General features: G+C 41.7%; 1 protein-coding gene across 1 annotated transcript in view; it reads right to left on the reverse strand.

Moving 5' to 3' along the window:
* CC2D2A (coiled-coil and C2 domain containing 2A) overlaps positions 1–25,222 on the reverse strand; it is a 165,496-nt gene that overhangs the window by 94,199 nt on the left and 46,075 nt on the right. Inside the window, exons 10-12 of the mRNA XM_073609863.1 lie at positions 16,962–17,093; positions 12,063–12,272; positions 7,551–7,654 (exon numbers count right to left, since the gene is read on the reverse strand). Coding sequence (XP_073465964.1) covers positions 7,551–7,654; positions 12,063–12,272; positions 16,962–17,093 — 446 coding nt within the window. The remainder of the gene's footprint in view (positions 1–7,550; positions 7,655–12,062; positions 12,273–16,961; positions 17,094–25,222) is intronic.

Here is a 25,222-nt window from a genome sequence, read left to right on the forward strand (position 1 = left end):
ACTGCACCTTCTCTCCATTACTTGTGTCCAGATGGCTGCTGACCAATTCAGATGATTTTGACAATACTCCTATATATACTCCTATCTATGGGCATTGGCAGAGCACACCAAACACAAAAAGACCAATCATGGGGAGTGGTTGGCCATGGTGGAAAATGTTGTCTAACTGCCATTTTTTTGCTCGGCGGTAGAGTTCTCCTCTAGCGCACAACATAAATATCCAGTACTTTCAACACACCAGGGCACAGATCTACCCCATATCTTACAGTTTAAAGTATCCATGCACAGCAGTGGTACTGTGTGTACATACAATAACATCTCTGTGGGAAGGTGTGTGAAAATGTGTACAATCTTGAGCCCTACATGTTTGATGTGACCAAGCAGTTACTAACAATATAATAATCAGGTCATATGAACCCTGAAAGTACTGGGCGCCAAAACACAGACTCCCGGTTAGTAATTGCTGTCACGGAACACAGATAACATAAAGCAGTGTAGCAAAAACAATGCTAAGCCAAAACTCTTAATTGTCAAGGGTAGTGCCACAGCTAAACACATATGGGCTCTGTAAAAAAAAGTTCCTTAACTCTAATTCTGTAGTTATACCTCCAGACTCTGCAGCATCCCCAACAGCATACCCACCATGTAACTAAAACAACCAACTCTCATAGCCCCACCTGCAGACTAATGCCCCCCTCTCCTGCACAGTGTGTCTTGACTTCTCTAGGATAAACAATTTAGTTGCTCATGTGCCCAAGGTAATGGTGACGATAGGTGGACATGGCAATATAAAGCCTGTCTCGAGTAAGAGTTCCAAAAGTAACCTCTGCTACATTACTGACCAAGGAGCAGACATAGAAATACCATTCCACTGCTCACAAATTCTGTAGCTAAAACATAATCTCCCATTTGAAACTACTCAAATACACATATCACCCCCTTCACAAAAGTTTTAAAGCTTAGCTCGCATATGAGGTTTTTAGCACTGCATTCTATATACACTCACCGGACACTTTATTAGGTACACCTGTTAAGTTGGTAACACAAATTGCTAATCAGCCAATCACATGACAGCAACTCAATGCATTTAGGCATCTAGACGTGATGAAGACAACTTGCTGAAGTTCAAACCAAGCATCAGAATGGGGAAGAAAGGGGATCTAAGTGAGAGAAAATATCCCGTGAGCGGCAGTTGTTGATTTCAGAGGAGAATGGGCAATAGAAAAGCAACAGTACCTCAAATAACCACTTGCCAAGGTATGCAGAATACCATCTAAGGCAGTTCTGAAGGCAAAAGGGGGTCCAACCTGGTACTAGCAAGGTCTACCTAATAAAGTGGCCAGTGAGTGCATATCCTCTGGTCAAAAAAAAAGTTAAAACTGAAACTTAACATAAATTAGAAAAAGCACACTGTTCACATAACAATGTCAGCAATACAATAGTTATCAGAAGACTTAAAAAAAAATCATTTGGAAATTTAAAAAAAAATGGAAAATAATGGATATAAAATAGGAAAGCAGTTTTGTATGACGAGCTCTGTTTTGGGCCCAATAGTATGATTTCAATTATAGCCATCTCCCCAGCACATTTATTTCATAGCAGTGATTTAAAACCACACACAATTGAAACCATTTATTTTCAATATGCCACATTTTCAGCCTATTTGAAAAACACTTCTTCTATGAGGTCATCCCAACGAATAGAGGCTCTGCAGAGACAGAGGGATTCTCCTGGCTCTTATAAGAGGGCTGCATGGAACAATTTCTGTAGAGACTGCTGCATTTAAAACATATGCTGGCCCCACAAATACACTGGAAAATAAAAAAACTTTTTAATAGAGACTTTAAACAGGCACTACAAAGTTAACACCATGAAAAAACTCTTTACAGGCTAATTTAACAAAGCAGTACCATTGCCAATATGGGTATATTGCAGTATTTACAAAACCCATCTTTTTCTAGTTAATCAAATTCCCATCAGATGCTTTGGGTTAATGTACTATGCCATGAACGAACTTGACTGTGTTTTAGTAAACCAAAATATTTATAGTATTAATAGCCTAAAGTGTAGTTCTAGATAAAAGTTGTTGTTTAGTTTTGAGTAGAGTAGCAAAATGCCCCGTACACACGATCGGACTTTCCGACACAACAAAACCGTGGAATTTTGTTAGAAGGTTGTTGGCTCCAACTTGTCTTGCATACACACAGTCACACAAATGTTGGCCAACAATTACGGACGTAGTGACGTACAAGACATATGGCGAGCCGATAGAAAGGAAGTTCAATAGTCATGCGATATCTCCATTACGAACGCTATTTTTACAAGACCGAGCGCTTCCAGCTAGTACTTGATTCCGAGCATGTGTGGAATTTTGTGTGATGGACTTGTGTACATACGATCAGAAAGTCCGACAACAAAATTTTGTTGGCGGAAAATTTGAGAACCTGCTAGCCAACATTTGTTAGCGGAAAGTCCGACAACAAATGTTCGATGCAGCATACACACAGTCGGACTTTCCGCCAACAAGCTCACATCCAACATTTGTTGTTGGAAAGAGTTAAGAGTTATGCCGCGTACACACGACCGGACTTTACGGCAGACTTTGTCCGGCGGACTTTGACGGATTTTACGACAGACTTTCCGAATGAACAGACCTGCCTACACACGATCAACCAAAGTCCGACGGATTCATACGTGATGACGTACAACCGGACTAAAACAAGGAAGTTCATAGCCAGTAGCCAATAGCTGCCCTAGCGTCGTTTTTTGTCCGTCGGACTAGCATACAGACGAGCGGACTTTTCGACCGGACTCAAGTCCGTCGAAAAGATTTGAAACAGGTTTCATTTCTAGGTCCGTCAAACTTTTGGGGAAAAAAAGTCCGCTGGAGCCCACACAGGACCAAGTATGCCGTAAAGTGCGGTCGTGTGTACGCGGCATTAGAAGCTCTATGTTTTTTAATGCATAATAAATACAATAGCTCAGCAGGTAGGACTGCCCCATCCACACTGAATCTGTGGATGGGAGAATCTGTTCATTTTTTTTCATTTAACCTACTGGTTGAACAAAAAAAATGAATCATGTATGGCCTGCTCTAGGCTTTACCCTCACCTCCTGTTCCTGTGACGATTGTAAAACTTTGCATTTCTCATGACTATGTCTTTTATATTCAAAAGTGCAAAAAAAGATATGCACTTTAATCAAAAAAATCGCTTAAAAAAGGTATATTCATTCTATATAAATTCAATGTTCTGTCCACTGAGGCATTATGTGCGCATACAAACAACAAAAAAAACACAATGGACCTTATTTATCAAATTTTTATTAAGAATGGTTTCTGTGTTGCTCAACTGCACTGGAAATAAAAAGATGAACAACATTTTTATTGTAATTGGATAGTTAGCTGTAGTTAATCACATTAAAGTGGTAGTGAAGTCTTACCTTAACTTGTACCTACAGGAAAGCTTATGAAAAGGCATACCAGTAGGTACAGTGAATATCTTCTAAACTTGCGCCATTTAGAAGATATTTCCAACAGCTGTAGCCACTGACGTCGTTGGCACATGCGCTGTAGCTCTGCATTCTGGGCATAAGCAGTGTGCCAACAATGCAGAAAGCTCTGAGCAACGAGTGATGTCATCATGTCCCAGCCATTCAAACGGCCAGATAGCGCAAACCTGGATGGAAGACCAGGTGGAGATGGAAGCACCAGCAGCGGCGACAGCACCCACTGGAGAGCTCCATTATATGCAGAGTAAATTGATACCCAACATGTCACACTTCAAAATTGCACCCGGTCGTGGAATGGCGGCAAACTTTTACCCTTAAAAACCTCCATAAGCGAGGTTTACAAAATTCTATAGGTTGCATGTTTTGAGTTACAGAGAAGGTCTAAGGCTAGAATTATTGCTCTCACTATCAATCACGATGATACCTCACATGTGTGGTTTGAACACCGTTTACATATGCGGGCGCTACTCATGTATGCGTTCGCTTCTGCACGCGAGCTCGGTGGGACAGGGAGAGTTAAAAAAAAAAAAATGTTTTTTTTTTTTCTTATTTATTTTACTTTCTATTCTTTATTTTTATACTGTTCTTTAAAAAAAAAATGTGTCACTTTTATTCCTATTACAAGGAACGTAAACATCCCTTGTAATAGAAAAAAGCATGACAGGACCTCTTAAATATGAGATCTGGGGTCAAAAATAACTCAGATCTCATATTTTACACTAAAATGCAATAAAATAAATAAATAAATGTAGTTTGAAAAAAAAAAAAAGTCCCATTAAGAGCATTGGGCGGAAGTGACTTTTTGACGTCTCTTCCGCCCTGCAATGGTATGGAGGCGGGTGGGGGCCATCTTCCCCTCACTCGGCTCCATACCACACAGGGAGAAAGATTCAATCGCCTCCGCCACTACCGATGGCTCCGGTAAGTGGCGGAGGGCAACAGAGTGCGGCGGGAGGGCCCTCTCCTGCCACCAATAAAAGTGATCTTGCGGAGAATCCGCCGCAGAGACCAATTTTATCTGAAACCAGACCACCTGCTGAAGAAGAGGATACTGGGGTTATGGTAGCTAGCTGCTGCCATAGCAACGATATTCCTCTTCAAAGTGCTGACATATAACGACGGGGGGCGGTCGGCAAGTGGTTAAATAGCTGAAGATGTGACTTTTTGTCAAATGTAGATGGCCATATGTCATCTACAGTATGTCAAACTGAAACCACCTTCCCTAGACAGGGCTAGATATACCATGACCCGGAAAAATTTAGAATGTTCACAGGCTTATTGTAATTGGTTTCTGCTGTTGTAGGGCAATTATTATGAAAATCACTTTGATAAATGGGGTCAAGTAGTACAGTGATAGATACAAGACAACCAGATTCTGTTCAAAGTAAAGCAGCAATACAAATAAGATTGTTGCCAGACCAGGATGTTGTCTATGTTGACTGGCAGGCAGAAGACAACTGGCTGAAAGTCTTTGGGGGCAACAATCAATTGGACAAGTTAACTGGACTTAGAAGGTTTGTTGCCACAAGGGCAGCTGGGTCCTGGTTGCATATCCAACTGATCTTTATATTCTATATAGGAATATCTATGGACGGCACATAGGTTCAATCCCGAGCAGATGACCAGAAATTCCTCAGTAATTATGGGTGGGATAGAACATAAAACACACAGACAGAAAACACCAAATACACTTCGCAGAACAACCAAGTTTACTATTTAAAAAAAATAAATAAAAATCCACTCAGTGTTTAAACAGATCCAGGATTGTGGAATAATAAGCAAGTTATGTAAACATTATTATTATTTTTTTTTTTATTAAGCAGCCTGTACTTTACTATATCTCATTTAGGAATGTAATCTAGAACATATGTTGTGTGATGTTGGTTATACTCTATATGAAAAATCGGCCGAACCCATTTTCGAAAAACGAACATTCGGACGTGAGCGCAAACGATAGTGCCATCATGTAATGACTGATAAATCGTTCAGTGGACATAAATGCATTTTTTGTTCGTTTTATTACATTTACCTAGTGCAGACAGTTCAGACGGGAAACACATTAACCTTTCAATTTATCATTCGTTACAAAATTTCCAAACTTCATTTCTTCGGCTCAGAAACGCCCCAACGATTATCGATTTTGTGCCCATTAAAAAAAACCCGAAAAACGAACAAACTCTCTAAATGACTGAATTTTGGCCGATTTTTCCTATAGTGTATGGCCAGCATAAGTCTTATAAATAAAAACAGGTCTAATACAGGAGAAATGGAAAATAACTTAGACTTTCATGGATATGATACTTTTGATGCTTTATAGATGGAGTAATTCTACCCAGAAATTTTTCCCAGTTCTATTAATATTTACATACTTTACCATCCAGAATGATACCACAAAAACAGTTAAAGTGGAACTTCAGTCAGTTTTTCATCTTTCCATCTAATAAATCTTCTGCCCTTGTTGTTTTAACTTTGGATAGTAAAACATTTTCTTTCTGCCAGTAAATACAGCCCACTTCCTGTTTCTTGTCTGGTCATTAGCCTAGGCCAGTGATGGCGAACCTTGGCACCCCAGATGTTTTGGAACTACATTTCCCATGATGCTCATGCACTCTGCAGTGTAGTTGAACATCATGGGAAATGTAGTTCCAAAACATCTGGGATGCCAAGGTTCGCCATCACCGGCCTAGGCTTATGACATCATGCTCAGCTCTTTCTCACTCTGGTGAGAGTTTGCCAGGAAGGGAGGGCGGGGGAGTCATAAGAGGGCCAACAAGAGCTGCAGAGCTGGAGGTGTGTCTGGTTAAATCCAGGAAGTGAACAGACAGTGGCTTCAGCTGCCCACGGTTAAAATGGATGCAGCCAGACTCCGTGGAGGGAGATTTCTGCAGCATATTTGGCACGTACAGAATCACAGTATATATAAAATAATATGTAAAGTGGTTGGAGGGAAGCTTCAATGGCAAAGATGTTTTTATTACAAATTAGGTGAGCAGACTGCAGTTTCTCTTTAAGTACCTCCACCATAGTGACATGTTTTGGGAACATGTTCCTTCTTCTAAAGAAGGGGTACAGTTCTAAAACATGTAAGTATATGTGTATATATATATATATGTAAGTATGGAGGTACTTTACCACTCACAATTTCAGTTCTCCTCCTGTACAAGCTTGGGATGTGGTTGACATTGAAGTTTTCTTCCATTTGGTGCTTCCAATGTCAACCAAAGAGAATCCATCTTGGCTTGTGCACTTCACAATTTCCGGCTACCTAGTGAGTGTGTCTCAACTGCTGCTCCTTGGGATGACGTGACCTGGTGATATGTCATGATCAAGTCACCTTTTTGTATTTGTATATTAACCATTTTACATTAAATTAAACTGGTCTTACTGAACTATCCAGTGCATGTCATTTCTGTTTCTGTTTTTTCAGGCATACATATGGCCTTTGGATATACACAAACTCGATTCTTTCCTTTATAAAGACAGCCATAGAACTGCTGAACCAGCTGAATTTCCATCCAACTATGGGCAGGCTGACTGTACAGAAGTCAATCTCCTGATTGACTTTTATACAACCAGCCTGTAGCTTTGTTTTTTATATTAATCAGTGCTGTCAGATATAGCCAGCAACACTGATCATTGTATTCTGACAGTGGAAACTCTCCCCACTGTCCGAATTTTATAGTTCCGTGGGAGGGATTCCCCCATTAACCCAGAGTGGATCAAATAATTTTTTTTTGTTCAACCTTCTGGTTGAACGAAAAATAAATAAATTAAAAGCCTGGCCTGCCTAAGCCTACACACAATGGAACATGGGAGACAGGCTGCACAGCACAAAATCATATGAGAAGAGGCTGTTGACCTACCTAGAAGCAATGTAAAAATATACTTTAAGTGACTATATAAAACCCTTATTAGGTAAACTGAATGACTTTCAGAATTTAGCATGGTTGCAATATTAAATATATAGCATGAGCAGTTCACAGACCAATTTTTCCTGCAGTTTTAAGCTGTTAATTTAAATATTTTTACAAATGGAATACCTGATGTCCAGCTTATATTCATGAATACTTTGTTCAGTTTTAGTGCTGGAGCCATGGGTTCCTCCTGCAGAAATGTCCTGTACAGCATTCCTTAGTGCATGCAACTAAAAGACAAGAAATAAGCACAAACAGTAAGGCGGGGATGTCTGTTTCATTATAAATTAGCTGCCAACTATTAAGATTTCATAGTCTGATAATGGAATAATAATGTACAATTCTCTCTCTAATAATCAGTGTTGAGGACAGAGAGTCAACTTCAATCAAAGTCTTTTGTTGTCACACTGGAGCAAAGGGAACAGTCTTCGAAGAATATTGGTCTTTTGTATTTAAAAAGAAAACACATATCATAAAACCTTTGGGGCATCACTGAATACACATTACAATCAAAATAAAATATTCCATCTCTAGTACAAACTTTTTTTGAAAAGAGAAGGAAGGGGTTAGGACTTCTGTCAAGTCTTAAATGCTGTCTGTGTTGCCATAGATTTTGATTCACTTTCCGTTTTGTCTCACACCAGTCACCTAGACTGGAGATCCAATAAAACCCAGACAGGGGTTCTAAAGGCTGCCATACACGGCCTAAATTCGGGCAGTTGGTGCCCCTGTCGGCAAACATTGTCTTGACAAAAGTTGACTGAAGATCGGCTGGCTTTTATCATAGGAGCCAGGTGAAAAACTGTCGTCCAAACAGCACCTGAATCCAATCAGATGCTTTCTCTGTTTGGGTAATCAGACAGCCACGAGTTCCAGCTTTTAAAATACAATACGTGAAGAGGAGATTGGTCAATCCATGCTGTTTAGCGTGGATTGAGGAAACTGATGGATTTTTTTCGCTTGGCCTGGCTAATTGAAAAAAAAAAAAAAAAAAAAAAAATTCTATAAGAGCTTGTCCAGCTTAATCCATCTTCACCCTGCTAGAAAATGTATTCTATTTGACAGCCCTCAATAGAAAGGAAGAAGAAATCCAATAAACTCACAGAGGTTCAAACTCTTCCCCACACTAAGGAAAGTTTTGGTTGGAGTTGGGCTTAAAATATACAGTGCCTTGAAAAAGTATTCATACACCTTGAAATTTTCCACATTTTGTCATGTTACAACCAAAAATGTAAATGTATTTTATTGGGATTTTATGTAATAGACCAACACAATGTGGCACATAATTGTGAAGTTGAAGGAAAATGATAAATGGATTTCAAATTTTTTTTACAAATAAAGATTTGAAAAATGATAAATGGTTGTCTATATGTTTTACAAATATCTGAAAAGTGTGGCGTGCATTTGTATTCAGCCCTCTGAGTCAATACTTTGTAGAACCACCTTTCGCTGCAATTACAGCTGAAAGTCTTTTTGGGTATGTCTCTACCAGCTTTGCACATCTAGAGAGTGAGATTTATGCCCATTCTGCTTTGCAAAATAGCTCAAGCTCTGTCAGATTGGATGGAGAGCGTCTGTGAACAGCAATTTCCATGTCTTGCCACAGATTCTCAATTGGATGTAGGTCAGGACTTTGACTGGGCCACATTAACATGCTTTGATCTAAACCATTCTATTGTAGCTCTGGCTGTATGTTTAGGGTCGTTGTCCTGCTGGAAGGTAAACCTACTTCCCAGTTGCAAGTCTTTTGCAGACTAACAGGTTTTCTTCTAAGATTTCCCTGTATTTGGCTCCATCCATCTTCCCATCAACTCTGACCAGCTTCCCTGTTCCTGCTGAAGAAAAGCATCTCTACAACATGCTGCCACCACCACATTTCACAGTGGGGATAGCGTGTTAAGGATGATGTACAGTGTTAGTTTTACACCATTTTGCTTTTAGGCCAAAAAAAAAAAAAAGGTAAAATTTTGGTCTCATCTGACCAGAGCACCTTCTTCTACAAGTTTGCTGTGGATCTCTGCAGCTCCTCCAGAGTTACCATGGGCCTCTTGGCTGCTTCTCTGATTAATGCTCTTCTTGCCTGGCCTGTCAGTTTAGGTGGACAGCCATGTCTTGGTAGGTTTGCAGTTGTGCATTACTCTTTCCATTTTTGGATGATGGATTGAACAGTGCTCCGTGAGATGTTCAAAGCTTGGGATATTTTTTTATAACCTGTGTTGGTCTATCACATAAAATCCCAATAAAATATATTCACGTTTTTTCAATGTAACATGACAAAATGTGGAAAATTTCAAGGGGTATGAATACTTTTTTCAAGGCACTGTATTAGCAAACATATGAAATCTTATTGTGCTGCAAGAATCTCTCCCTCTACAGCAGGGGTCTCCAAACTTTCTAAACAAAGGGCCAGTTTACTGTCCTTCAGACTTTAGAGGGGCTGGACTAAGACAGTGGGAATAGCAAATGTCCCATCGCTGGTGTCAGTGGGAAGAATAGTCCCTCATCATTGGTGTCAGTAGAAGGAATAGTCCCTCATCATTGGTGTCAGTAGAAGGAATAGTCCCTCATCATTGGTGTCAGTAGAAGGAATAGTCCCTCATCATTGGTGTCAGTAGAAGGAATAGTCCCTCATCATTGGTGTCAGTAGATAGGAATAGTCCCTCATCATTGGTGTCAGTAGAAGGAATAGTCCCTCATCATTGGTGTCAGTAGAAGGAATAGCCCCTCATCATTGGTGTCAGTGGGAAGAATAGTCCCTCATCATTGGTGTCAGTGGAAGGAATAGTGCCTCATCATTGTTGTCAGTGGAAGGAATAGTTCCTCACTGTTGGTGTAAGTGGCAATAATAATGCCTAATTATTGGTGTCCGTGGGAGGAATAGTGCCCCATCATTTGGTGTCAGTGGGAGGAATACTGCCCCAAGGACCAGATAAAGGCAAAGGCCTGTATTCGGGCCCCGGGCTGCAGTTTGCAGACAACTGCTCTAACAGGGCAGCAAGATATGATTAAAACATGGATGGGCAACCTTGGCACTCCAGGTGTACTGAAACTACAACTCCCATCATGCCGCTGCCTCTGGGAGTCATAGCTGTGTCTGTCAGTCCTACAATGCCTCATGGAACTTGCAGTTCCACAACAATTGGAGTTGATTACCACTGGATTATAGGCAGTGTCAATCAGAGGCCAAATAACCCTTTAGGTGTTTCCAGGAAAAGAAACAGCACATCTATGTACTGTTAGTCTCATTTATAAAAGAGAGCGGATAACTATATTAGCTATCCATTGATCCCCATTGCGCTATGCACATCACGGCTCCACATTTTAAGGCTCATTTAAAGCATAAGTTCACCTTTATAAACATGTTCCACCTGTTTATAGGTTGGAATATGTAACATACTCCCAATGCTGCAGCCGCTGCTCAATGCGTGCCCCCCCCCCCGTGACAGCAATATGGGGGGGGGAAGTTCCCCATAGTAGCTGTCACTTTTTAAAATCAGCGCGGCCATCAGGGCTCTGCCCACACGGCCGCATCATTCATTCACACAGCTCTGCCCAATGCCCCCCTCCCTGCGACAGCAATACAGGGAAAAGTTCTCGGTACCAGCTGTCACTTTTTGAAATCGGCTTAGGCTCACAGATCTGCTGATTGCTGGTAAAATGCTTTACAGGCGGCAAAAAAAAAAAAAAAGTTTTTTTTTTACTTGCAAAAAAATGTGCATTTATTATTTTTTTCTAAAAAGTGAACTTGACCTTTAAGCATTGCAGCCCACAATGTGTAAGTGGTGGAGCCCTATGAAGTTCTCTCTGCTTGTCGCATTTTTTTTTTTGTAAACAACTACTTTTTTCATTTATCAGTTCTCCTGGCTCTGGGACTCTGAGCGCAGAGCACATTTGTAAAGCACGTGTTTTTTTTTTTTTATGTATTTTACAGCAGCCGTATGGCCATGCTGTTGCTTTTTAAATGAGCCTGGATGATGGAAATTTACCCAACAAAGAACAGTAAGGACTTGCGGTTGGGGGGGGGGGGCCTTGCGGCTAAGCCACCTTTTTACAGCTCCTCAATTGCCGCCGTCCCCCCTAATAACTGTGTGCAATGCAAGTGGTTGCTGCATGGTAGTTGGGCATTTTGGTGGTTAAAACAGGCGGGGAGGAGGTGACACAGCACCTTATCGTCTGTCAAATACCTCTGATCCAGGCTTGGATCACATTTCAGAGTGGTGGCAATCCCTGAACCATACTAAAACTTTTTGCAGTTAGTGTTCCAAGTGAAAATCAAAGTCAGAACCCCAGCGCTGCAAGGCAAGATTTGCAAATCCTCAATAAAACTATATTTGATTAAAAAAAAAGGGATGTACAATTTGTAAAATGCAACAATTTGTGTATACGGGTGGTTTTAGAAAAAACATGGCAAGAGAATTCAAAATAACAAAAAAAAAAAAAAAAAGAATTATGTCTGCAATATAACATTTCAGTATTGGCTCATGAATTAATCTGGAGAATGTTTGAGGTTAGATTACATATGTTATGTAATACTGGCTATAAATAATAGCCCAGACTGTTACAGTGTACATGATATTTCCTGTGTATGACAGTAAAATACCCAGCACAGCTGATGAGTGTACAGATAAAAGCACATACCTTGTCTGTCAGGAGCTTGGCCAGGTTCTTCTGCTTCCTCCCCAGATACTGATCATATAGCTGGCTCAGCTTGTTGGCTAGGACATGCTCCCGACTGAAAAGGGGATGATGGGTAAACACAATTCCGGAAATATCTATGTCCAGCTGAAACTCTCCCAGTAGTCCCCCGGTCCCCACCATGTATTGGCTGGATTTCTTAGATGGAATAGCCTGTGAAAAAAGAAACTCAAGTTGGGTTGATATAAACAAAAACAGAGATAACCTGAAATGTAATGTTATCATTTAAAGTGAATTCAATAAGCAATTTTCTTCCCTTCAAAGAAGGGAAGAAAATAGCTCGATTCCCCCATCACATTAGTGAGATATATAAAGCGGAAGCTTAGTCCCCAATCTAAGCTACCTTAAAGGACAAGGGTGATTGGACTATTGCGGTACAAGTGAATTCAATATAAATATGAACAATTGTATAGAAAATTATATAAAAAGTTTATTAATACATATTTACTACAAGCAAATGACAAAGGACAGATTAAAAGCATAGTAACAATCCAGGAGTATCACCAAAATAATGGTCCCCAATAGGGGAAGATCACAATGGGATAGTTGATCACGGATAACGCCTCAACTAGTTTTGCGGACTATGGCCGCTTCATCAGGAGAATATCAGTACCCAGCATACCCAGAGTACAGGACATCACCAGAGGGTCACCCGCAGCGACTAGGGGGGGATTTGCAAGTCAATGGACTGGTATCTTGTGTATAGATATGTTGCAGTTAACGGGTCCCGGGATGTCAAGGCCAGCTGGGAATAGGGGTGAACATGCCCAGTAGGGATTTGCGCTGCTCTGGGGAAGACAGCAGAAAGGCGGAAAATGGGAGTGCAAAAATACACACACTTCTGGCCAAAGAGCGCAACTGATAGTGGTGCTAAGGTTTGCAGATCCCGGGCCGAGCGTCCATTTTGCACTCCCATTTTTTTTGTATTTTTGCACTCCCATTTTCTGCCATAGTCCGCGATCCATTGTGATCTTCCCCTATTGGGGACCATTATTTTGGTGATACTCATGGATTGTCACCATGCTTTTAATCTGTCCTTGGTTATTTGCTTTGTACTAAATATGTATTGAAAATTATATAAAAAGTTTATTAATACATATTTAGTACAAAGCAAATAACCAAGGACAGATTAAAAGCATGGTAACAATCCATGAGTATCACCAAAATAATGGTCCCCAATAGGGGAAGATCACAATGGATCGCGGACTATGGCAGAAAATGGGAGTGCAAAAATACAAAAAAAATGGGAGTGCAAAATGGACGCTCGGGCCGGGATCTGCAAACCTTAGCACCACTATCAGTTGCGCTCTTTGGCCAGAAGTGTGTGTATTTTTGCACTCCCATTTTCCGCCTTTCTGCTGTCTTCCCCAGAGCAGCGCAAATCCCTACTGGGCATGTTCACCCCTATTCCCAGCTGGCCTTGACATCCCGGGACCCCTTAACTGCAACATATCTATACACAAGATACCAGTCCATTGACTTGCAAATCCCCCCCTAGTCGCTGCGGGGGACCCTCTGGTGATGTCCTGTACTCTGGGTATGCTGGGTACTGATATTCTCCTGATGAAGCGGCCATAGTCCGCAAAACTAGTTGAGGCGCTATCCGTGATCAACTATCCCATTGTGATCTTCCCCTATTGGGGACCATTATTTTGGTGATACTCCTAGATTGTTACTATGCTTTTAATCTGTCCTTTGTCATTTGCTTTGTAGTAAATATGTATTAATAAACTTTTTATATAATTTTCAATACAATTGTTCATATTTATATTGAATTCACTTGTACCGCAATAGTCCAATCGCCCTTGTCCTTTAAGGTAGCTTAGGTTGGGGGCTAAGTTTCCACTTTATATATCTCTTCAATTCTGGATGATGGTACAAATTTTTATGTAATAATAGAAGATTTTTTTTTATTACTGTTGTAGAGGCCACACCAATATTCCCATCACATTAGTGTTGATGGGGGAACCCCTACTGCTGGGCTATTGTAATCGAACAGCGGAAGGTTTCCCTGCCATCAAAATACAATGATTAGTGCTGCCAGTTATAGCCAGCAGCAGTAATCGTACAAAAAAAAAACCCTGAAAGGCTGGTTGCCCTGAAGTCGACCGATAGATTGACTTCAGTACAACCAGCCTGCCCAAAAATGGATTGAAATTCTTCAGATTCACTGGCCAAATTTCGATCTATGGCTGGCTTAAGTCACAAGGTGAGAGGCAGTGGTAGGAAACGGATTAGAAAAGCAAAATGAGCCAGATGAACTATTGTCAGTGCACCCAAAAAATTGACACACAGAAACCTGCTTTTTTGGATGTGCCCAATAAGGTTTTTAAATGAACGAAATGACTAGTGCAGCAATTGTTAGAAAAAAAACCTAATTGTGAATTTTCACACAAAAAAGACAATCTGCACCAAATAAATAATGGTCCCAAAAACAAATTTGTTGGCGCAATAGGTGTGGAGTAGTATGCCCAGAAGATAATGGTGCGCGCAAATAAACTATAAGAGTTGCATCAAATACCTGTAAGGCTGGGTTCACACATATGCGATGCGGTAACCAGCGCGGGTTACTGCATCGTATGTCTCTCGCAGGCAGTTCACACTGCCCTATGCGAAACGCTGCAGGTGTCTAAACAAAGTTAATGACACCCCCAGATCAGTTCGCAGATCACAGTGTGAACTGGGACTAGGGGCAGGAATCGGATTGCATGGGTGTGAACACCCATGCGATCTGATTCCAGTGCGGACCAAAAAAGGGGTCCTGCACCATTTTGGTCCAAATGCGATGCAAATTCAGCCATACAATCTGCATGCCTGAATTTGCATCACACAGACATCGCATGTGATCGGCACAGCAATGCGGTGTGAATCACATGCGATGTCTGACATCGGAATAGTGTGAACCCAGCCTAAATGTTACACTTACATGTTAGCTTTACTTCACCGGCATGTTCTTAACATAAGAAAATATCTGTATGTACCTGAGACATCCCCAGAGAGCAACCCCCCCCCCCTTCATTCCTCCCCCACCATTATCCCCCTTTTTCTTCCCTCGCTCTCTACTTTCCGCTATCCTTATTCCCCCCTACTTATTCCATGAAGGCTGCCTTGCTATCTGATAACTAGCGCTATGATCTTGTGTCGTATTTATCCTGGACAGCCAGCTCAATCAGCTAACTATATGTCAAACTCTAATTTGAATATTACATTAGAATGGTTCTCTTCTTACACGATTTGGATTTTCTGACTCACATCTGTCTAGGCTCTATGCAATGCCATTTCTATGCTCATATACTGTATACGTTGAGAAATATGGAAATATAATGCAGTTACTTATTCTTTGCTTTTGATTTTCAAGTCAGTGTTTCATACCATTCTCTGTAAAAAGGGTTTCCATAAATAAACAAAGACATTCCAAAATAAATCAACAAATATAAAGTGCAAAAGTACAGCCTGTCCCCCCAAATACGTCACTGCTAACGAAACGTGTAGGGCATGGACTTTTATGGTGTCATAATGCATGACCTGCCGATCGCTGACAGCGTTCCGTCCATGTGAACCATCGACCTGCTGCTTCATCCCTGCTTTATTGGATTACTTGTCAATTGAAGTACTACGAGATTTGACAATAAAAGGTGTACGTTTTTAATGGGCTTCACAATGGAGGTGTATTTCTTTACCCTTCGGTACCCTACATCATATACTGCTAAGCGGTGATGCCCAGTGGAATTTCACCTTGGTGATTTACCACATGTGTGTCTGCCCATTATAATCTATGGTGAAACTATTCCAGTATGAGGCGCCTGGTAACTATTAACTTTCCATTTTTCTTGCACATATATTTTCCTGGAGGATCATGCACTTTGGATGTTCTGTGATGGGACTTTACTTTTTATGAATGGACTACATAAACATATTTTTCAACACCTGATGCAATGATTTTTTGATACTCGGTTCTATAATTTGCTTTTTATATTTGTTGATTTATTTTGGAATGCCTTTATTGATTGCACTTTAACAACGGTTATTTGTTGGTATTTTATGCACTTTTAATTTGTAGCGCTGTTTCTTTGTTTCTTTGTATTAGGGACTGGTATCACAGTTTTTCAACAAGTTCTTCATTTTTCTCTATTTATGGCCTAGTGTGGATTTGCACATATACTGTTTCCACGAATAAAGCATTAAAAAAAAAGAAAATATACCTGATAAAACCTCAAGTCAAAAAAAGGAAATAGTACAAGCAGTCAGGTTAGCCCAGGGCTAACGTTACGTGATGTTGTCAATGTAACTCGCAACTTTTTCAGGGGGCAAATTCTATTGTAGGAGTTTACACAGAAGGGTCCCGCTGTTGGAGTATTAAAGCCTTAAAAATATCTAAGACTAAAGCATCACTTTTGGATGGACTGAAACTAAGAAATGTGTTGCCTTGTATTAGTATAGGTGGTACGTGGTCAATGCAAAAAATCATTATGTGGCATAGAACTCCCAAAATAAGTGAAAACAGCTATAAAGAGACAGAAGATGGCGTAGAGCCCCTGCTTTCAGAATAAAATGCCTAAGCAGGGAGGATTAATTTATCCACCTCATATGAATGGATTTTGATTTCTTTCATTCAGCCTGGTGGCTAAACTAGGAAAAAAAAAAAAACATCTATGGCCAGTCTAAGAAATTAACAGTTTACTGTATTATTTTATTAAAACAGACAGGCTTTATTTAATAATGAAATTCTATTATGAACAGTAGTTTAAACTGACCAATTAGAATTCAGCTTTAAACAGTTTATCCTTATCATGTAAACGGATGTGTGATTGGCTACCATAAACCAGTACTATGTTTACATACCTTTAAATAAAGGGTCTCCAGTGCTGGGTCTAAGTCTTCATGCAGAGTAAATATAGGCGGTCTTGTGGTTGAAGTTTTTATAGGATTAGGCAAGGCTAAAATGTTTCCATCATCACCAAACCATTTCTTTCCCTGTGTGCAAATGTGCAACACAAATACAATGAAGTGTACAAAAGGTGACAAGCCACAGTCATTCCAGAATACACAGACCCTATTAATACAGTCAGCCAACAGCAAAATAAATACAAGTATGGACGAAGAGGGATAAGTACAATAGCTAAATCAAAGACGAATATTTAGTATTACTCGTAAGCAGTCATTTGAACTGCAGCAGGTAACAATGAAAGACTTACAAAAAGTAGTGCCAACTAATGCGCTATTTACAAATGCATGCCTATAATTTACACAAGGCATTGCAGATTATACTGTATTATATGCAGCTGTGCGATTCATATAACATATAGGAAATGGAATTATACAGAATGACACTTTATATCCCCCCCATCCCTCACTGTCTTCCATGTGTTGTTTGTATGGTTTTAAATCCACCTTATAGCATCGCAATATGTACTGATTGCAGCAAACTGTTGTAATTGTTAATCTGCCATGTTTACGATTTCTATTAAAGCTGGCCATAGATGGATTGAAATTCTGCCGGTTCAGTAGGAACTGGACACAATTCCATCCATCTATGAGCAAACTGGTTGTAGTGAAGTTGTTCCATCGATGGACTTCAGTACAACCAGCCTATGGGTTTTTTCGCCCCAATTACTACCAGTGGCTATAGCTGCCAGCAGTGGTCATTGTATTTGATTGGTGGAGAAGGCTCCCCGCCGGCAAAACGCAGTAGTGCTGCAAGAGGGATTCCCCCATCAACACCGACTACGTTGTCAATACAGTCCTATGGGCAGAATTATGCACAAACCGGGGCTCCTTGGTGCTTCAAACACATACAGTGCCTTGAAAAAGTATTCATACTCCTAAAAATTTTCCACATTTTGTCATGTTACAACCAGAAACGTAAATTAGTTTTTTTGGGATTTTATGTGACCAACACAAAATGACACATACTATATTTATCGCCTTATAACACGCACTTTTTTCCCCTTAAAATCAGGGGAAAATCGTGGGTGCGTGTTATACGCCGTTCTCCGCTGATTGTGAGCGGAGCGGACCGAGCGCCAGCGATATACACATAGCCGAGTGTACTCGGCTAGGCTCGGCTCTACTCACAGTCAGGGGCCTGACTGTGAGAGGAGCTGAGTCTAGCCGAGTACACTCGGCTATATGTTTGTTGGCGCCGCTCGCTCTTCTGCTCTCGCAATCAGTGGAGATGGGAGGGACTGTGAAAGGAGCCGAGTCTAGCCGAGTACACTCGGCTTTGTGTATCTCGCCAGCGCTCGCTCCTCTCCGCTCACAGTCAGTGATCGGCACCAATTCTAAATAATCAGCGGCTGGGCAATACTGCAAAGAGACTGGCAAGGCTGCAAAGGCACTGGGCAATGCTGCAAAGGCACTAGGCAAGGCTGCAATGATGGACACTGGGCAAGGCTGCAATGATGGACACTGGGCAAGGCTGCAATGATGGACACTGGGCAAGGCTGCAATGATGGACACTGGGCAAGGCTGCAATGATGGACAAGGCTGCAGATGGACACTGATAAGGCTGCATTGATGGGCATTTAAATGTAAGTTTTTTTCCTTAAAATTCCCTCCTTAACTTGGGGTGCGTGTTATACGCCGATAAATACGGTAATTATGAAGTGGAAGAAAAATGATAAATGGTTTTCATTTTTTTTTTAGAAATAAATATCTGAAAAGTGTGGCGTGCATTTGTGTGCAGTCCCCTTTACTCTGATACCCCTAACTAATATCTAGTGGAACCAATTGCCTTCAGAAGCCACCTAATTAGTAAATAAAGTCCACCTGTGTGTAATTTAATCTCAGTAACAAACTTCTGAGGGCTTCACAGAACAGCTGTATTTATAGAGAACCTTAGTGAACAAACAGCATCATGAAGGCCAAGAAACACACCAGACAGGTCAGGGATAAAGTTGTAGAGAAGTTTAAAGCAGGGTTAGGTTATAAAAAAACATCCCAAGCTTTGAACATCTCACAGACCACTGTTTAATCCATCATCCGAAAATGGAAAGAGTATGGCACAACTGCAAACCTACCAAAACATGGCCGTCCACATAAAAACAGACAGGTTGGGCTAGGAGAGCATTAATCAGAGAAGCAGCCAAGAGGTCCATGGTAACTCTGGAGGAGCTGCAGAGATCCACAGCTCAGGTGGGAGAATCTGTCCACAGGACAACTATTAGTTGTGCACTCCACAAATCTGGCCTTTATGGAAGAGTTGCAAGCGGAGAGCCATTGTTGAAAAGAAAGCCATAAGAAGTGCCGTTTGCGGTTTGCGAGAAGCCAGAAGCCTGTGTGGGGGACAGAGCAAACATGTGGAAGGAGGTGTTTTGGTCAGATGAGACCAAAATGTAACTTACTGGCCTAAAAGCAAAACGCTATGTGTGGCAGAAAACTAACACTGCACATCACCCTGAACACACCATCCTCACCGTGAAACATGGTGGTGGCATCATCATGTTGTGGGGATAGTTTTCTTTGACAGGGAAGCTGGTTAGAGTTGATGAAAAGATGGATGGAGCCAAACACAGGGCAATCTTAGAAGAAAGCATTATAGTCGGCAAAAGACTTGAGACTAAGGCGGAGGTTCACCTTCCAGCAGGACAACAACCCTAAACATACAGCCAGAGCTACAATGGAATGGTTTAGATCAAAGCATATTCATGTTAGAATGGCCCAGTCAAAGTCCAGACCTAAATCCAATTGAGAATCTGTGGCAAGACTTGAAAATTGCTGTTCACAGACGCTCTCCATCCAATCTGACAGAGCTTGAGCTATTTTGCAAAGAATGGGCAAACATTTCACTCTCTAGATGTGCAAAGCTTGTAAAGACATATCCAAAAAGACTTTCAGCTGTAATTGCAGTGAAAGGTGGTTCTACAAAGTATTGACTCAGGGGGCTGAATACAAATGCACGCCACACTTTTCAGATATTTGTAAAACATATAGACAACCATTTATCATTTTCCTTCCACTTCACAATTATATGCCACTTTGTAAAATACATTTACAATTTTGCTTGTAACCACAAAATGTGGAAAATTTCAAGGGGAATGAATATTTTTTCAAGGCACTGTATAATATTCTGAATGCCCTGTATTTATATCCATGTGCATGAGCCCTAAAGCTTGACTACAGACAATGCCTTTTATTTTCCTCTGAATAGGGTGGTGAAAGGTTAGAATCGTTGTCATATTTTTATTGATGTCCCTGCTGGGCTCGATTTGCCCCCAATTCCGGTACTGGTGGTAGGGGGTACAGAGGCAGGAACTGATGGTAAATCCCTCCAATGGGGAAATCTGACTGATGGAAACTACAGCAAAAACACTTTTTCAGTAAAGTGAAAAAAAGTTAAAACTTCTTTAAAGTTTACATTGTTTTCTGCATCTTCTGGTCATGGTGACTCCCGTTTTCCCTTATTTCTTCTCCTAGTGACACAGGGATAATAAAACTTCTTGATCCCCCTTCAGTCCGGATTTTGCCCTCAACACTCCACAGAAACTGCTCTCCTTAAACTCACAAATGATCTAACAGCTAAAACCAACAGACACTATTCTGTACTACTTCTCTGCTGCCTTTGACACAGTGGACTACCCCCTTCTCCTCAAAAAACTCCACTCTTTTGGTCTACGTGACTGTACTCTTCACTGGTTCTCATCCTACCTATCCCACCGCTGCTTCATTGTCACTTACAACTCTACTTCCTCCTCTCCTCTTCCTTTCTCTATCAGTGTCCCCCCAAGGTTCTGTTCTTGGACCTCTCCATTTCTCAATCTACACCACCTCCCTGGGTCAGTTGATTGGCTCCCATGGCTTTCAATATCTCTACGCTATTGACACCCAAATGGTTCAACTATCAACCCGTCCTCCCATGCCAAGGTCCTAGGTGTAATCCTGGACTCCGAACGAACCTTTTGACCTCTAAACTCTTTGTATATCCCCCTATCAGTCCATCATGAACGCTGCTGCCAGGCTGATCCACCTTACAAACTGCTCGGCATCTGCTACACCCCTCTGCCAATCCCTCCACTGGCTGCCACTCAACCAACAAATTAAATTCAAGATACTAACAATAACATACAAAGCCATCCACAACCTGGCCCCCAGCTACATCACTAACCTGGTCTCAAAATACCAACTAAATCGTCCTCTTTGCTCCTCCCAAGACCTACTGCTCTCTAGCTCCCTTGTCACCTCTTCCCATGCTCACCTCTAGGACTTCTCCAGAGCTTCTCCCATCTTCTGGAATGCTCTACCCCAATCGGTCTGACTTTCTCCTACTTTGTCCACTTTCAGACGATTCCTGAAAACTCATCTCTTCAGAGAAGCCTATCTGGCCCCCACCTAACAATTGTACATTTATTTTCTCCATCAGCACATCCCCCATAGTTATTACCTCTTGTATCTGTTGACCTTCCCTCTTAGATTGTAAGCTCCAACGAGCAGGGCCCTCTGATTCCTACTGTATTAAAGCAAATTGTATTTGTACTGTCTACCCTCAAGTTGTAAAGCGCTAAAACTGTTGGCGCTATATAAACCCTGTATAATAATAATTTTAAAAAAAGGTGCGAAAATCTCAGTGGGGTCAGAGACAGCAATAAATATCAGACAGAAGTACCAGCTCTTCCTTATTAAATTTAAAATAATGAATACATTTAGTCATTGGCTGGATTTGGTCTGTTCCCAGGAAAAATGCTAAATTTAGGAATACATATATTAACCGAAGAACAATACACTAGAGTCTGCTTTTCATTGTTGGTAGCAGTTTAATGATGTTTTTTGACGTCCTGAAAGACATTAAGCCTTGTACTAACATCCGTTTTCTGTGAGTTCCAGACACAAACTCGACATTCATGAGTCAATTATTTGCCAGATTTAAAGCTTGTACATGTGAATGTCAGGTGATATTTCAAGTGGACTACACTGGCCTGGCTTTAAAAATCCCCTCTGAGTCTGCATGTTGCGGTAATTTGTGCAATAATGAACTTCAAGGCATGTTCAATTTTTGGTGTGTTACACTGACTATGATTTAGAATGTACTATTACAGTAGACTGCAATGCCGCACATTGTACACGCACTCGGTTTCATGGTGTGCTGCATAACAAAAGGGTTGTGCCTGATTTTTGGCCATTATCATTAAATGGCATTCCATTCATAATAATTTAGCTGCCTTAACGCAAAATACATTGGCTTTTTTTTCCCCACTGGCCACCAATGAGTGATGCTTTTTTTCCCACTGACCACCAATGAGAGAGGCTTTTTTTCCCACTGGCCACCAATGAGAGAGACTTTTTTTTCCACTGGCCACCAATGAGAGAGGCTTTTTTCCCCACTGGCCACCAATGAGAGAGGCTTTTTTCCCCACTGGCCACCAATGAGAGAGGCTTTTTTCCCCACCGGCCACCAATTAGAAAGGCTTTTTTTCCCTCTGGCCACCAATAAGAGAGGCTTTCTTCCCACTGGCCACCAATAAGAGAGGCTTTTTTCCCACTGGCCACCAAGGAGAGACGCTTTTTTTCCCCACTGGCCACCAATTAGAGAGGCTTTTTTCCCCACTGGCCACCAATGAGAGAGGCTTTTTTTCCCCCACTGGTCACCAATGAGAGAGGCTTTCTTCCCACTGGCCACCAATGGGAGAGGCTTTCTTCTTTTTGTCAGGGGTTCCCTGAGAACTGAAAGTTATTTCAATGGTTCCTCCATGTAAAAAACACTGCTCTAGTCAGTACAAAAAGTTACCTTAGTAAGTTCCACACACTTTCCAGCAAATGATCTCCCAAAAATAAGTGGGCTTTTGAAAGAGTGGGCTGGTGATATTGCAGCGATGACCTGGGTTTGTTGTGGAAATGAGTGGAACCTATTTTGCTTGTTCAGATCCTATAAACAGTCCCTGGAATGCACAAAGTGTTGTAGATACTGGCCACAACTCAATAAAGTAATTGCACCACTTTTCTGGTGGTACTGCTGCAGTTGAATGTGATGTGCCAAATTCATTTGCAACAGCTTCATAGACAGGTACAACAAGCACGTCAAATTCATTAAGTTCTTATTTACAATTTACTATAGTGGCCCTATGTCGGCGACAAATCCAAATTTAAGTGAAGCTAAACCAGACCAATTCTATTTTGTTGAAACTATGTCGCAAAGTGTAAAATGGTGATGATTGCAACAATTTCAAGAGCATTTCTATTATATACTTGAATTTGTACCACCTCACGCCATTTGCATCAGAATAATTTATGAATTCCAATGACTCTTCAAAATGTGTTTCGCAGTAGTTTAAAAATTGCTGAAACCTGTGTCTGTTTATGTATGTGTCTGTAAGGTGTATACAACTCTGTTTCATGCATATCTCCTGTGAAGTGGTGAAGTTTTACAGGCAGAGAAGTAGTTTGGAAAAGTTGGGAGGGTACTGTAAACAAATCAAATATCAGTTCAAGAGGTAAAGAAGAGGGCAGAGATGCAGACGTGAGACGTCTGCGTGGGGGGGGGGGGGGGCCCGTTGGCAGCGCTGGAGTGAGGGATTGGAGGCAGGCTGGACGGCCCAGGCAGCTTAAGCGCGGCGCAGGGTGAGAGCCCGATGCCGCTCCGTGGATAGGAGCCTGAAAGACGCCCCGGGTCCCCCTGCTTCTGCACCACCGCGAAAAGGAAGAGTACCCCCCCCCCCAAGAGGAGTCGACGCTGGCGGTGGTTTGGTGGTCGGTTCGGAGTCTGAGGCGAGCGAGGGCTAGTGCGGACGAGGTCTGCCTGCACAAGAACCGCGAGCCACCTCACATCACACCGGCATCAGGCTGTACTGACTCTGGGCTCAGAGCGATACTCCGCTCTCTTCTAGATACAGGGTGGAGTGTCCCCCCCCCCTTGGCTGACCCCCCTTCCAGCGGTTCTTCATATAATACAGCAGGATCCATCGGGGTGGACCGGTGGTTGAAGCGACAAGGCAGCAACAGCCTAGGACCTGCAGGTTATCAGACAAACCTCTCGATAGATCTAGCCGCATGAAGACATCCCCATCAGGTATGAACTATACTTTCTTTTAATTTTTGAAGAACTGTGGGGACAGGTGCCTATAAATGCTGTTTCAGAGATTTGCCTACAAAAAAAACTGAGGTGCCGAGTGTTCAGGGGAGAGCTTGCGTTATTCCCATTGACGTGTTGTCTGAGGGCCTCTCTCCCCGCCTGCCAAGCCAAGCTTAGCAGCCCCGGAAACAGGACAGCCACGGCCAGGCTCTTGAAACCCTCTAGGTGGGATACATGAGGACTGGACTGAAAGCCAACTATTACACTCTTAAGCATAAAATTAGCAAGCCCAGAGTTAAACCGTTTTGGGCTGCGGTTTTTGAGGGTCGCAGGAGCCGGATGCTCTGTGAACGGGAGGGACTGATCTGGTAGGCTTAGTCACATTTTTTTTTTTACAACAGGCATAGTGAAATTCTGGTGGAGTATGAGAGGTTGCACCCAAAAATCAGCCGAACCCAAGACCCCTAGGGAGAGTCTTAACTCGAGTTCAATTCAAAAATACTCAAAGAGCCCGGGTACAGATACAAAACAAGTTGGAACGAAAGAAAGATCAGTCGAAACAAAAGGGGGGTCAGGGGGAGAGGCGCAGAGAAGACCTGGAGCTTGAAGGAGGTCCTGCCACTAGCGAGATGGAGGGCCAAAGAAATATTGTCTCACTCCCCACTAAGGTAGAAATGCTGGAAATGTTTTCAAATCTTGAAACCGCTATAAAGTCAGAAATACTAAATGTTCGGACGGACATGGGTCTCCTGTTGTGCAGAGTTGAGGAGGTGGAGGAGACGTCAGGTAACCAGGCTAAGGAGATATCGGAGCTTAAATTGCAGATGAGTAAATTGCAGAGTGATTATCGCACACTGTCATACAAGCTGGAAGAACAGGAAAATCAAAGCCGCCGTCAGAATCTGTGCATCAGATCTCTCCCTGAACAACAAAATGAGGACTTAGTGATCAAGATGAAAAAAATTTTCAACCCGATCTTGGGTTGACAGGATGAAGCGGCGTTAAGGATTGACAGGGTACACAGGATCAGAAAACCTCCTAATTTGAGGGAAGATGTTCCTCGAGACATGATAGTCAAATTTCACTCATATGAGGACAAAGA

The sequence above is a fragment of the Aquarana catesbeiana genome, linkage group LG01 (assembly GCF_042186555.1).
Source record: "Aquarana catesbeiana isolate 2022-GZ linkage group LG01, ASM4218655v1, whole genome shotgun sequence".
NCBI classification, from domain to species: domain Eukaryota; kingdom Metazoa; phylum Chordata; class Amphibia; order Anura; family Ranidae; genus Aquarana; species Aquarana catesbeiana.